The 14,107-nt window shown below is 36.9% G+C and overlaps 2 protein-coding genes, 1 long non-coding RNA gene and 1 other non-coding gene across 4 annotated transcripts; 1 reads left to right on the top strand and 3 right to left on the bottom strand.

The window, feature by feature from the left end:
* Window positions 1-3,568: 3,568 nt before the first annotated feature.
* Window positions 3,569-4,798, bottom strand: LOC135150149 (uncharacterized). The gene is made up of 2 exons (XM_064086293.1): window positions 4,340-4,798; window positions 3,569-4,180 (listed from the first exon to the last, which is right to left on the bottom strand). The coding sequence occupies exons 1-2, from the start codon at window positions 4,796-4,798 to the stop codon at window positions 3,569-3,571; spliced, it is 1,071 nt and encodes a 356-aa protein (XP_063942363.1).
* Window positions 4,799-5,564: 766 nt separating this feature from the next.
* LOC135150959 (small nucleolar RNA R71) lies at window positions 5,565-5,671 on the top strand. The gene has a single exon (XR_010289419.1). It is a non-coding gene; the product is annotated as a small nucleolar RNA R71 (small nucleolar RNA).
* Window positions 5,672-6,933: 1,262 nt separating this feature from the next.
* On the bottom strand, window positions 6,934-8,694 carry LOC135150085 (uncharacterized). Its single transcript, XR_010288395.1, has 2 exons — window positions 8,487-8,694; window positions 6,934-7,495 (listed from the first exon to the last, which is right to left on the bottom strand). It is a non-coding gene; the product is annotated as an uncharacterized LOC135150085 (long non-coding RNA).
* A 4,018-nt stretch (window positions 8,695-12,712) lies between these two features.
* Window positions 12,713-13,601, bottom strand: LOC108192662 (uncharacterized). Its single transcript, XM_017373150.2, has one exon. The coding sequence runs from the start codon at window positions 13,398-13,400 to the stop codon at window positions 12,825-12,827; it is 576 nt and encodes a 191-aa protein (XP_017228639.1). The 5' UTR covers window positions 13,401-13,601; the 3' UTR covers window positions 12,713-12,824.
* Window positions 13,602-14,107: the final 506 nt, after the last annotated feature.

The following is a 14,107-nucleotide window of genomic DNA, read 5'->3' as shown; positions in this document are numbered from 1 at the left end:
TTTTTGGATCAGGCTATACTTGGCAACCTGCAAGTACATCCGCCTTCACAGGCATCTGAAGGACAATTTGTTCCTTCACAACCTACAGTTCCATCTTATGGTACTATGGTTGTCTATACAGGTACTGGTGACGGTGTGACAAACACGAGTGAAATCAGGCAAACACCGAGCGAAACACATGCACGAGAGGATAGTGATAAATCTTTGAGTGTTCGTGAGGTGAGTGCACACACCAACACTGATCTGTTACAGGAACAATTGGCTGCTATGAAAGCTGAGATTTCAAGGTTGAATGCTGAGAATGCCAGATTCAGAAGTGAAGAGTTGGTGACTCTACAGGAAAAAGTTGTTGATCCTTCATATTCTTCTCTCAAACAGGAATTAGATGCTCATGTCAAGGGTATTCATTCTAGGATGGACAAGTTTGATCAATCTCAGGAGCTCTGTCTGACAAAGCTTGGAAACTTGGAGCAAACTCTGGCTCAAGTTATTCATCACTTAAAGCTTAATCCGTCAACAGCTCAGTCCACTCCAGAGGATCCCTCAACTAAGGGGGAGAAGGATAAGGAAGATAAGGACAAAGATGATCACAGCAATGCTGGTGATAGGAGTAATAAGGATGATGCTGACAGGAGTGATAAGGGTGGAGAAAGAGCAAGTGGCAAAGAAACTTCTGAAGCTGATAAAAGCTATAAAAGGTCTAAAGGCAAAGAACCACTACATCAATCTGAAAATGTCTTCAACACTGACAATTATGATGATTATCCCAAAGACATGGATGATGATGACGTATTCGATGCTACCTATCGTCAGGCTGAAGAAGAAGGTAAATTTGATGAAAGCTATTTGTTTCAGGAAGAACCTGTTGATCCTGAACACGAGGAGAATGTCAGGAAGTTCAAAGCAGAAAATGAAGCCAGGAAGCGTAAGCTTCGTGATTATCAGAAACTTCTGGAAGACAAGTTGATCACAGAGGAACAAATCAAGATTGAAAAGCAAAAAATCTATGATGCTGCGATCAAGCAGAAGAATCTTGAAATTAAAAGAAAAGAAGGAAAAGGCTGGGACATTGCTAGGAGAATATTCAATGGACCTCAAAGGGAAACTTTCGATGATAAGAAGTTCTTATCTCTGATATATGACCTTCGAGAGGTGAACCCTGATGAGGATGTGTTTATGCATGCCTTTGCCTTAGAACTGGAATATGTAACTACTGCTGTTAGGGGACTGCTAGAAGAATGGGAGCTGATTGTCTACACACGGAGAAATGGTTCATTCAGACTATCTGTCGAATTTCTCAAATCATTCTCCGTATCTGAGCTCTGGGTACTTCGCAACAAAGTCAAGCGTTGCTCAAACTTGAATGAACTTCTTCGTGACAAACTGTTGGATTGTGCTGTTTTCAACAGTCCTCAGGTTGTTAAGAACCCTTACTGTGTCAAGTTTGTTCACTTGGAAATCCTCTGCACTGTCTATTTAAATGAAGAGGCTTTGCCAAAGTACCCTGCCAAACGTCTGGCTCTAGCATCCACCTTACTAAGGACCAAGGGCTTCGCATCTAAAGCCAAGTCTGATGCTGATGATGTAATCTCATCCTACTGCACTCGAAGAAACATTTCTCAATACTTTCGGAGGATGAAGGGTGTAACAAAATCTCAGCCATCTGACTTCCGTGAAGACCCTGTGGATCTGGAAGTTCTTCACCAGCTAGCTCTGGCTCGTGAAAGAAAGAAGCGTGGAGAATCCACTGCAGCTGAAGAGCCTACTCAGAATGAGCCTTCTACTCCAATTATTCACTATTCTGATGCTGAAGAAGGAGAAGTCACTCATTCTGAGTGAATAGATTGATTAGGATATTTGTTAGATATGTTCAAGGAACATCCTTTTGTAATCTATTTGTGATCATGGTTTAATGTTTAATGCAAGCCATAAACTTTTGCTATTTACATTCTATTGTTTAAATCTTTGTCTTATCTGTTAGTTGAGTTATCCTCTAGGAAATTTGCATGTTATGTTAACAAACAAATAGGGGGAGATTGAAAGGCATATGTTCAGCCTATTTGTATTTAAAGAGGTACAACTCAACTCAGATAAGAAAGCTCAGTAAATAGCAAGTCATCGGAATCAGTACGAAGAACGTCAAATGATTTATGGAAATCATATGTCAGATAAGTTCCAGGATGCTGCTGCACGCCACTGAAAGAAGTTCATTAATATGTTCAAGCCTCAGTGCACAAATAATCTTTTGTGGCACGTCCAGGAATTCAGAAGACATAAAGTTTCTATACTTTATTTCATCAGAAGATTCCATTTAATGAAGATGTACGTACAAGACGAAGACTCGACGAACTAACCAAATTCTTATTGTTTATTTGACGAAGAATATTTGATTTAACTAGATACAGATGAACCAGACAGTACATCTATGTATCAGTTATCCAAATTAAATATTTGAAGTCAAGCAGAAGTGGTAGTTCGCTCGTTCGACAAATCAAGAAGAAATTATTCAAGTTTAAAGAAGACCGGAAGTTGTTCTACTGAAGATTGTGTGATTAAATATTTTAATAGACTATTATTTCACTTCTCAAATAATTATATTAATTATGTAATTTATTTATTAAATTAATTCACTCTCGAATTAATTTAATTTATGAATTTATATGATTAAATTAATTAAGTGAATAATTTTCTATTTTAATATACCATTTTATTTCTTTATTTAATCACAAAAATCACCTCAGCAAGACAATTCTGGATTGTCTTGCCGAGTGGATTCATCATGCTTCCAAGACAATTCTTCATTGTCTGCATTAGCCTTGATTGAATCAGCAAGACAATCTCTAATTGTCTTGCCGATTCATTTCAATGGTGTGCAAGACAATCCTTGAAGATTGTCTTGCCGAAGGCATGTGTAAGTCTGCAAGACAATCTGTTTGTCTTGTCTTGCCGAGAGACACACTTCCAGCAAGACAATCTGTTTGTCTTGTCTTGCCGAATGCTTAAGGTGTGCAAGACAATCCTCCATTGTCTTGCCGTTTGTAGTGTTTGTCTTTCTGACAAAGGAATTGTCTTCCCTTCCCTTTTGATTGTCTTACTGACTTGGTTGAAGCTTGGTAGACAATCTGAGATTGTCTTCCCTTGCCCCTTATTGTCTTGCCCAAGCCTAGATTGTCTTACCCTTCTTGTAATTGTCTTTGCTAGCTTGTAATTGTCTTGTCTAGTGATTGTCTTGCATGTACAAAGCCTTGCCTATAAATATGGCTTGGTTTCTTCATTTGAAAGTGTTCATTCACTTTGTATTCAAAGCATTTGTAAAGCTTTCAAGTTGTTAGTAACTTGCTTGTTCGTTATATCCACAGTTTTCTGTGCTTTGATAACCCGGTTGTTTTAATCACTAAATCTAGAATATACCCTGTCGAATTTATTCTACGAACTTTAGTGGACATTAAAACTGAACCATATTAATTATATAACGACTTCAAACATTGTTATATTAATTAATTATAATCTGATTAACAAATCATATTCAATCAGATTCACTTCCGCGACGATTTGGTACTGATTGTATTCAACCCCCCCCTTCTACAATCATATCTGGACCTAACAACCTTAGGTGTTCGGGAAGTTGCTTAAGCTCGAGTTTAGGAGCTTCGACAATAGATGGTTTCAGCTTTTCATGAGAGTCCTTCAACTCCGATAACCCAAGAGATTCAATTGGAGGATCCATCCGTCTTCTCCAAGGAGAAGCATTTAAGTATTGAAGGTGCTCTTCTTCCTCCTCATCTCCGAAATCTGAGTCACCTGATAGAACCCTTTCCAAGATGTCAGTTTTCAGCCTGTTATCGATTTCCGAATGAGCTGCAGCTTCGAGCATATCCACTTTAAAGCATTCCTCCTCATCTGATGGAAGTTTTATGGCATTGAACACGTTGAAAGTGACCATCTGATCTTGAACTCTCATTGTGAGTTCACCCTTTTGAACATCAATCAAAGTCCGCCCTGTTGCAAGGAATGGTCTCCCCAAGATGATGGGAATCTTCTTATCTTCCTCAAAGTCGAGAATGACAAAATCAGCCGGGAAGATTAGCTTATCCACCTTGACCAACACATCTTCAACTATCCCCCTTGGATATGTAATCGAACGATCAGCCAGTTGCAAAGACATATTAGTAGGTTTCAGCTCCGGAAGACCAAGTTGCATGAAAATAGACAAAGGCATCAGATTGATGCTAGCTCCCAAATCACATAAACATTTGTCGAATGACAATTGCCCAATAGTACACGGGATTGTGAAACTTCCCGGATCTTTCAGCTTCGGAGGCAATTTCTGCTGCAACACAGCACTACACTCCTCGGTCAGAGCCACAGTCTCCAAGTCCTCAAGTTTGAGTTTCCGAGATAGAATACCTTTCATGAACTTAGCATAACTCGGCATTTGTTCTAGAGCCTCCGCGAAAGGTATGTTGATTTGTAGTTTCTTGAAAACTTCTAAAAATTTAGCGAATTGCTTATCGAGCTTATGCTTCTGAAGTCTCTTCGGAAAAGGTGGAGGTGGATATACTTGCTTGACCCCAATATCAGCTTTCGGGCTAGATTTCTCGGCTGAATCCTTGCTTGCTTCCTCGTTGATTTTATTCTTGTCAGCTTCAACAACAGTTTTTCCACTATCTGACTTAGATGAGAGCACGGGTGTTTCAACCTGTTGATCACCCTCTTCCTTGTTATGCTCTGTTGCTGATTCTTTTTCCTTCGTAACCTTTCCGGACCTTAAGGTGACAGCCTGTACCTGTTCCTTCATCTCTTTCTTACCCGGATTGGCCTCGGTATCACTAGGAAGCGTTCCTTGTGGTCTGTTTATCAACGCGTTAGCAATCTGCCCAATCTGATTTTCCAAAGTTTTAATTGACACCGCTTGGCTTTTAATCATTAATTTCATCTCTTCCCATTCAGATCTCTCGTTGGAAGACTGTCCAGCCACCCCATGATTTTGTTGCTGGAATCCAGGTGGATGGAATTGCTGCTTCGGTGCAAACTGATGTTGAAAACCAGAAGGGTTGAAAGGTCTAGCTCCTTGCTGCTGAAACTGTTGTTGCTGTTGGGGCATGAAGTTCTGATTATTGCTCCAGCTGAAATTCGGATGATTTCGATTATTCGGGTGATAAGTAGCCGGAGCTGGCTGCTGAGATCGCTGAAAATTGCTCACAAACTGAGCTGACTCGCTAGATATGGCACACTGATCAGTGGAATGTGTACCCGCACAAAGCTCACAAACTGAAGGTGGCTGTTGAATCCCCAAGTTTACCAAAGAATCCATCTTCATAGTAAGAGCCATGATTTGCGCAGTCAAGGCTGTAGTAGCATCAACATCCAGAATCCCTGCTACTTTGCCCTGATGAAGACGCTGAGTAGGATTCTGATATTCATTTGCAGCCATCATCTCGATCAACTCATAAGCCTCCTCATAGCTCTTAGTCAATAGAGCTCCACCTGATGCTGCATCTAACATTGGTCTCGTTTGAGGATCCAAGCCATTATAGAAGCAATTGATAACCATCCAGTCAGGCATCCCATGATGTGGGCACTTTCGAAGCATCTCCTTGTAGCGTTCCCATGCTTCACAAAGAGTTTCTCCAGATAACTGAGAGAATTGAGTGATAGCATTCCTCATTGCAGCTGTTTTGGCCATAGGGAAGAACTTAGAAAGAAATTTTTGAGCCAGATCCTCCCATGTCGTAATAGATCCTGCAGGAAGAGAATGCAACCATCCCTTAGCTTTATCCCTCAGAGAAAACGGGAACAGCCTCAATTTGATGGCATCTTCCGTAACACCATTGAACTTGAAAGTGTCACAAATCTCAATGAAGTCTCGAATATGCATATTAGGATCCTCTGTCGGACAACCCCCAAATTACACTGAGTTCTGCACCATCTGAATAGTGCTAGGTTTGATTTCGTAAGTGTTGGCCTGAATCGCTGGCCTGACAATGCTCGACTGGATGTCATTGATTTTCGGCTCAGAGAAAGCCTTAAGAGCCTTAGTATCATTAACTGCTGGTGGTTGATCATCCATTGTAATACTCACTGCTGTTTCTTCCTTAACCAATGCTTCTTTACGAGCCTGAGAACGTGTTCGCATACACGTCTCTCAAGTACCTAAAACACACACAACGAACTAAAGTGAGAAAAGAATCTAAGTCACTGAACTTTAACGACCACTAATGACAAGCACATAAACTAAAATATAACACCGAGTCCCCGACAGCGGCGCCAAAAACTTGTTCGCACAAAATCACGCAAGCGTACGTGGTCACAAGTAGTATAGAATCAATTTCAGTTCGTTCCCACAGAGACTGGTGTATTCAGAAATATGCACTTATGCACCAATGTATGATTATTATTCAATGCTTAGACAAATATCAAATTGGGTTTGCTTTTCTACTTAACTAATTCTATTCGAATTATGAAACTAAGAATTATCAACTAAGAGAATAACGATTTACTAATGAGAATAAAACATGGGATTCTAGCGTCATTAACAACTTCATTCAGAGTTCTACCTTATTCGATTGTAATGGTTTATAACTAATCAGATAACACGAGACTGATACACGCTAACTGTCGTTATACGTGCACCATACTGCTACACATCCACAATTAAGATAGAATGTAAACAGACACCAATTATGCTTAGACCCTATATGTCTATAGAATTTGAAAACATAACGGTTGAAGAGCAAGTTATCTATCAAGATTACATAGGGCGATGCAAGATGGGTAAAATCACATCACAAGTCATGTTATCGAACACGAAACCTATGCTCGCATGGCAAGTTCTAAATCAATATATTCACTGTCGCTTCAATAAAGATTAACAAGCAATCTTAGATGTTAGCTACGCATCCAAGACGAATAAGCACAACCAATACGAGGAAATTAAACCATCACATATGAACAAGGCAATTTAACTACTGAAATTCATCGATAAATCCGCTAAAATCCCATGACAATGATTAGTTCATAATCGAACTTCTCATCATCATGGGTTCGAATGTAAACATGGTACTGAATAGGAAAAACAAAATCAAAGTACTAGAACAAGAGTTAAGAAACAAATCCGAAACGAGCATCCAAAGTTACGCCTACTTCGAAGAATTACAAAAGTAAAAGCTATGAAATTCATTCTTGATCTTCTCCGTAGCCGTCACGTGCTCCTTAGAATGTTTCTAGGTTATTACTTTAGTCCCCCCAAGCCTTTCTTAAACTTCCCCAGCGATCGGGCCTTGAAACGGATCAGAAACGGGCAAACGGGCTTAAATTCGCTGCCAGTTTGGTGCGGGTGCGCCAGATTTGGGGCGGGTGCGCTAGATTTTGGGCGGGTGCCCCAATTCAGCAGCCCACTTCTTTGTCCATAACTCTTGAATCGCGCATCCGATTGCTTTGCCGTTTTTTTTCAATGAAAGCTATGAATCTCCTCTTCGTTCTCCTCCAAAGAAACCTACACAACATCATACTAAAACATATCAAAAACATCAAAATCTTGAGGCCAGATCATCCATTTAAGTCAAAACGAAAGCTTCCAAGTGGATATAAAATCCACTTATCATAGCGCCTGCTTTTAATGTGTCATCCAATAAGCCATTTATATCATCAAAGAACTGAAACTCAAACTGATTATCATTCTCGTTGATAGGATTTTCAAAGTTGGTGTTTGACTCTGAGTGTTTCTCTAATCTCGGCACAAAACCCTTGCAAATGATATGATCCCGCACTGCATATCTGTGATACCAGTAGCGGTACAAGCACTTACTGCATGGACAACAAATTTGATCTCCATGTGCCTCAGTTGCGAATGTTCTGTCCAGATACTCATCGACTCCATTCTCATAGTCATCAGACCATTTAGGAAAATTCCACCAATCTCTTTTTCCATTATCCATAACCTAAAGTAGGAACTGATGCTAATACATGGTTTCAAAAGCAAAATATAAAAACAAAACAATATGAAATACATAAAAATATAACAGTCAGCAACTTATAATACATGAGCATCTACCCTAATACATGAGCAAGTACCGGCACTAAAATCTAACTTGCAAATTAAAAGGTTCCCTGTACTAAAACAAAAATTTAAAACTAACAACTCTTTTAAATCATGAAACTAATCTCAAAAATATTATCATGAATTTAAGTGATTAAACCCTTGTATGGATATGTGATTATTTGACATTACAATCCAAACCCCAAAATAATTCATTGATAACAAAAATTAAAGATTTAATTAAACCTAAAAATTCAAAAGAAATTGAACTATAAACAAAGGAAGCGTAGAAAATAAAGGAAGCATATATCAATCGAGCAAACAAACTACTTGGATTAAAGGCAAATAACAGCAACATTAGTTAATTAGCACAAACCCAGTTTAGTAAAAAATCCAATAAAACAAGAGATTCGCAGAAGATAAAAGACAAATATGACAAAAAAATCACCTTGTAAGCTTCGATTAGGCTGAAGATGTGTTTTCAGATGGGATTTTGTGGGGAGGTTTTCAGATGTGACAATTTAGGTTTTTGTGAAGTTCGGCAAGAACAGAAGTAAGAAATGAGAAAGATAGAAAATATGACCAGCCCGCTAGTATCAAAACACAATTTTGGAAGATGAAAAGCAAGCCCGCTCACTGAAAAAATTTAACCCGCCGCCCAAAATTTTTTAGCGGTAAATTTTATAAATGAAAAAGTGAAACTCTTGTGTATCTTGGGATCCTTTTTTAATACTCCCTCCGTCTCAAAATACTTGTCACATTTGGTTTTGTGCCAGTCAAATTAACTAAAGTTTGACTGAAATTTATTAATATATTATCAATTGACAAAATAAAAAAAAAAATATGTCACCGGAAATAACTTTTAATCTACTTTAAGATGTAATTTTAAGTTTTTTAAAATAATGAGTGATTAAATTATAATCTTTGGTCAAAACTTAGTCAATTTTACCAACAAAAATAGAAATGTGATAAGTATTTTGGGACGGAGGGAGTATATTAATTTTACACCATTTTCAATAAATAAAATCAATTACAAATAGATATGTCTCGTTACATTAAATTTGTATATACAATAATAAATTGAAGCAAATGTAACACCTTAAATTCTACCGTTACAATATGTTTTATTTTTTGTTAAATATGTACACACCGTTACAATAGACACTTGTTTATGAACACCGTTACAATTTTGGTGTTACAAAATGTCAAAAAATATAGTAGTGCGAGCAGCTTAGCTTTGTTTTCTCTCTGCAACCTCTAATGAACGAGATAATCTTAGAACTGCCTTCAGCCATTTGTCATTTAGGTATAATATACAAACTCCGTCAATCAAAAATACGACTTCATTTTATCATGGACATAATTATCTTGAGTTCTTGATGCTTGAAATATAAAATGTAAGCTACTATAGTTAGCAGATGGAGCCGCGTTTGTATCATCATGCTACTGCACTTGCACCTCATTCGAAAAATTCCAGCTAGAATTATAATTTATATAATGATTTTCGAGAAAATTTAAAATTTGTTAATTTTAATTACTTTAAAATTTTAACTTGCTTATGCGAGAAGCTTAGTACACACATTGATTAGTTGTAAGAAATGTCCCCCACATTCTCTAATCCTTAGATCTAGTTATCAGTACAACTTTGTCTTCCTCCTTTAGTTTGATGCTTGCGAGAATCGATGAGGACGCCGATGCTTCCTTCATGTTGAAGCAAGGTTTAATCATGTTCATGGTGCGTCTTCTTGAATTCTTTCTCCTGTTTCTTGACTTACGAAGCAAAACAAAAACCGTTTAATTGGGGTGGCTATTATTCTATATATACACGTAATGCTCGCTTAATTAAGCATTTTGCAAAACTGGGAACAAAGCGCCTTTGTGTTTTCTGAATTCTGTTTTTCTTGACCTGTTTGTGTAAATATGTAAAAACACTTAGTTGCGAATGCTAGATTCTCTCTCGGAGTTGTTACGTTTTTTCCAAACATTTTATTAACTTATTTATTTCTAACTTATTTTGAAATATAGGTGTTAATCTAATAATAAAAAGTCATACGGCATTTACACGAATGATCGAGTCGAAAAAATAGTAATTTGCAATCGCCTGTTCTCATAAAGAGACAATTAAACGATATTTTGAATAAAATGTATATACAAATACAAGTACCCGCTTCATGCATCCTCGTTGAATTACTAGTACCCTCTTCATCATGCCCTGACAGAAGTATCGTTTGAGCTATCGACCAAAACGGCGATTCCATACAAACTTTCATCACCAAATCAAGACCCTGCTTACAATTAAGAAGCGAAGAACAAAACTCTCACCAGGAAGAGAAAACAACCTTAGATCTGAAGCAGAACCACAGAAACAAGAGAAATCGGATTGAAAATCCACCCGCTTGAAACAAAAAAAAAAGACAACAAAATCTCCGATGGTTTTAGATCTAAGAATTCTCTCAAGAATAGATCCGGAACAAAACCACAAAAACAAGAGAAATCAGTCAGTCACCCGCTTGGAAGAGAGACAGCGAAATCTGTGATGGTTTTAGATCTAAATTTACTGAGAAGATGTATTATTCAGAAACTAGGAAGAAAAACAAAGCAATGAAGTGATTCGGGTTTTTCACCGGTGAAAACCGATTGAAGCCCCAAGCGGCTACGACAAGAGAGAGGTTAGAAAGAATTAAAGTTAAGAGAGAGGCTAGAGAGGGCCGTAAATATATTTTCTATTTATTTCTAACTTGTAATCAACTTTTGATAAAATGATGGCCGATATTTCATAGTTCAGCTCCATCATTCTCTTGGGATGGTAGAAATCTCTTTCAAAAGACATTACTGGCTGAGTAATAATACAACATTGACTATATATTCATATTTCAGGTCGATCATTTTCTATTTTGACAAAAAAACACAACCTTCAACTACTCACACTTTGCTAATTAACCTTTTAACCTCTATCTTCTTATTACGGTAACTTTTGGTTTTACTTTCTGATAAGCAGAATTTTATACTCCCTCGGTCCCATTTTAATTGACACTCATTCCTTTTTGGGACGTCCCAAAAAGAAAAAACCTATTACACTTATTATTTTTTAACACTACTTTTCATTATTACACCCACTACTTCTTCCTCTATCTCTATTCTATAATAATATAAACACTATTACACCTACTACTTTTCTCAACTATCTCAAATCTATTATTAAAATTTTGATAGGTCCCATCACTTTATCAACTTTTCAACTAATTCAATTTTTTTTACTACCTTTTTCTTAGTCTTCATTAAAGTCAAAACAGTTCCATCTTTTTGAGACGGAGGTAGCACTATACCAAAAATATCCCGAATATTACAGATCCACAAGACGCAGCTGAGGTTTCAAGACATGTCAGTAGCGATCCAGAGGATTCAAAAGAAAAACAGGAAACAAGTTGTGCATGTATGACATTGACCATTGAACAACCGAGTAAAGCTAAACCACTAGAAAACAAAAGAAAAAGAAGATCACATATTCATACAATACTAAAAAAGTCTCCAAATTCTTAATAACTCCAAAGCTCTCAACCCACCATCTTTGAAAGGGAAACCCAACGCTACTAACTTATCTCCCTGTGCCCACAACACCTTTCATGATTAATACTTAGAAGAGAGATTATCTCTGTCTAATTAACGGCTCGCTTAATCATTACTCATTAGTCTTCGCTTTTGATCAAATTAGTTGAGTATCGAAAAATCAAATTCGACAGAGTTCTGTAACATGAGTAGTCGAGGTAGTTTTTGGCAATGACGGAACCAGGGGTTAACTAAGGCTTAATCTCGGCTAGTCTGAGAGTAATGTTAGTGAGCGCGAGCCTGATTATGAATAATTAGTAAAAAAAAAAAGTTACTTACTCCCTCCGTCTCAATTTACATGTTCACTTTCAAAAAAAAAATTTGTTTCAAATTACTTGTCCATTTCAACTTTCAATGTAAAATCATATTTCCAAAGTCAATTTTACTCCACATATCTCTTATTTATATTTTCTAGATTAATCTTACTCCACATATTTTGATCATTTAATGCAATTAATTTGTGAACAACTACTTTTCTTAAACTATGTGATTTTTTTAAAGTGGACATCTAATTTAAAACGGAGGGAGTATTATTTAAGGGTCACAAGACTTTTTCGAGGTAATTATTGCACAGTCGTAAATAGAAACATCTGAGACGGTAAACAGAGGTTCTGGATGGACGGAGATATTAATGTAGGAGAACTAGAATCACACATGTATAAATACATAAGAGAAATTGAAAGGCATTACAGAGCTATAGCAAATTAGAATTACATGTATTCTGCTCGTCCACAAGTAGCCTGCAAATTAAATATGCACCAGAAAACACGGTATGATCTGTTCATATTTATTTCTCAAAAAGCGAAAAGCCTTGGTAATTTCGAAATCTTGAAACATAGAAGACAGAACATATGATTATGCTAGCTATAAACAGAGTGATCCAGTCTGATTTAAACAATTGTGTGTCCAAAATTTACGAAACTTTTATATATAATATATGAAATGTGTATTCTATATGAAAACTAAGACTGATTTTGACTAAAGGTCTCGTAAGTATGAGAGCAGCCCCTGGCTATAAAATAAGGGCAGTCGGTAATTTGCTGAAAATTAGTACCGCAAGAAAACACATTATCAAAACAATACTTCTTCTCGAATTAGGCTGTAACACAATTATGTATGCATGTAACAGAAATTATATCCTAATGATTATCACAAGAACTCGAAAATATCATCAAAATTGTTATCTAGACCAGATATTGTACGGTGATGGTGTCCCCTTCTGTTGCTTCAATTCTTTGTAGAACTTCTTGATAAAATCTTCGGCTGCCTTGTCCACTCGAGGATCATCTTCTTCTTTTATAGGAAATGGTGAATCAGTGATCCTCAGCTGTCGAACCATCGGGGTTTGTCCGAACCCTGGCAATGCCAGGGGTGAAGCCTCGGGCTTCTCATGATTGTTGAGCATTTCGAATACTTTTCGAGCTAGGTTAATGTCATCAATGCTGTTTTGGTGGTGGTGGGATTTTCGTTTTGTGAAATACGAGGCGTAAAATGGAGTGTTGCTGCAACTGAATTCGTACTCTTGAGGCGAAATGAACGACAAATCATTGTTGGATCGACAAGTGAAGGCGGCGTAGTGGTTGTAGATCATGAGGTTGCTTATTGCTTTGCCAGCAAGTTTGCCTCTTTTCATCATCATTTGGAGATCAACTAGTAGCTTGCTCTTGGTTATGCTTTTCTTCAACATGTACAAGACTATCTTTACTATTTTCCACACTCTCTTTGCAATCACATTTGAACTTTGTTCCACCTCCATCTCTTGTAATTCTGAGAGAGATGGGAGGGAGAGATGAGAGAGAGAGGGAGAGGGAGAGAGAGATTGTTACTTGGTGTGAATCATAGGAAGCAAACAATGAAGACCTATAAATAGGTCCATATGAAGAAGATTTTTCACTACATGAATAATTGTGTGTGCATAAATAATTGAGAAACTAGGATACTTTCGCAAAAACACAGGCTGATACGGAACTTTAGTTAATTGATTCAGCTTGTATAATTGGTCGAAAATTTGCTTGTACACTTTATGTGCATGCAGGATGGCACTCAATCATTAAATCTACTCAGTTATAAATTTATTATTATTTATTAAAGTAACATCAAGTGAAAACGATATACTAATTATTTTTCAAATTTTTTTCCTAATGTTCCGTTCTTGCTTGTGATACTTGTTCTGTTGTCTTTGTATTCTGATGATCACGAAACGTTGAACCATATATCCATTATTTAATTAAACTATTTTTTAAAAAACAAAACCCCGTTTCCGGGCAGTATCACAAGTACCAATAACAAAGTACCAAATATATTAAAATTTGGTCGTCTTATATTACATTTTATTTTCATTATTAAACTCGGACTATTTCAGTTAGCTAAATTGTCTGACTATTTTATAAATATTCGAGTCTGTTTATTTAATAACTTATTCAACTCGACTCAGAATACTGGAAAAATATTATTGCAAAATTC

The sequence above is a fragment of the Daucus carota genome, chromosome 2 (assembly GCF_001625215.2).
Source record: "Daucus carota subsp. sativus chromosome 2, DH1 v3.0, whole genome shotgun sequence".
Taxonomy (NCBI): Eukaryota; Viridiplantae; Streptophyta; class Magnoliopsida; order Apiales; family Apiaceae; genus Daucus; species Daucus carota.
The sequence above is the reverse complement of the archived record's forward strand: the minus strand, read 5'-3'. Positions and strand labels throughout refer to the sequence as shown.

What these genes read in the sequence shown, in the direction of transcription:
- LOC135150149 (XM_064086293.1), bottom strand. Translation starts at nt 4,798, where the DNA reads ATGAAGGAACAGGTACAGGCTGTCACCTTAAGGTCCGGAAAGGTTACG. An exon ending in TGACCGAGGAGTGTAGTGCT is followed by an intron (nt 4,181 to 4,339) that starts GTGTTGCAGCAG and finishes GGTCTTCCGGAG; the next exon opens with CTGAAACCTACTAATATGTC.
- LOC108192662 (XM_017373150.2), bottom strand. Translation starts at nt 13,400, where the DNA reads ATGGAGGTGGAACAAAGTTCAAATGTGATTGCAAAGAGAGTGTGGAAA.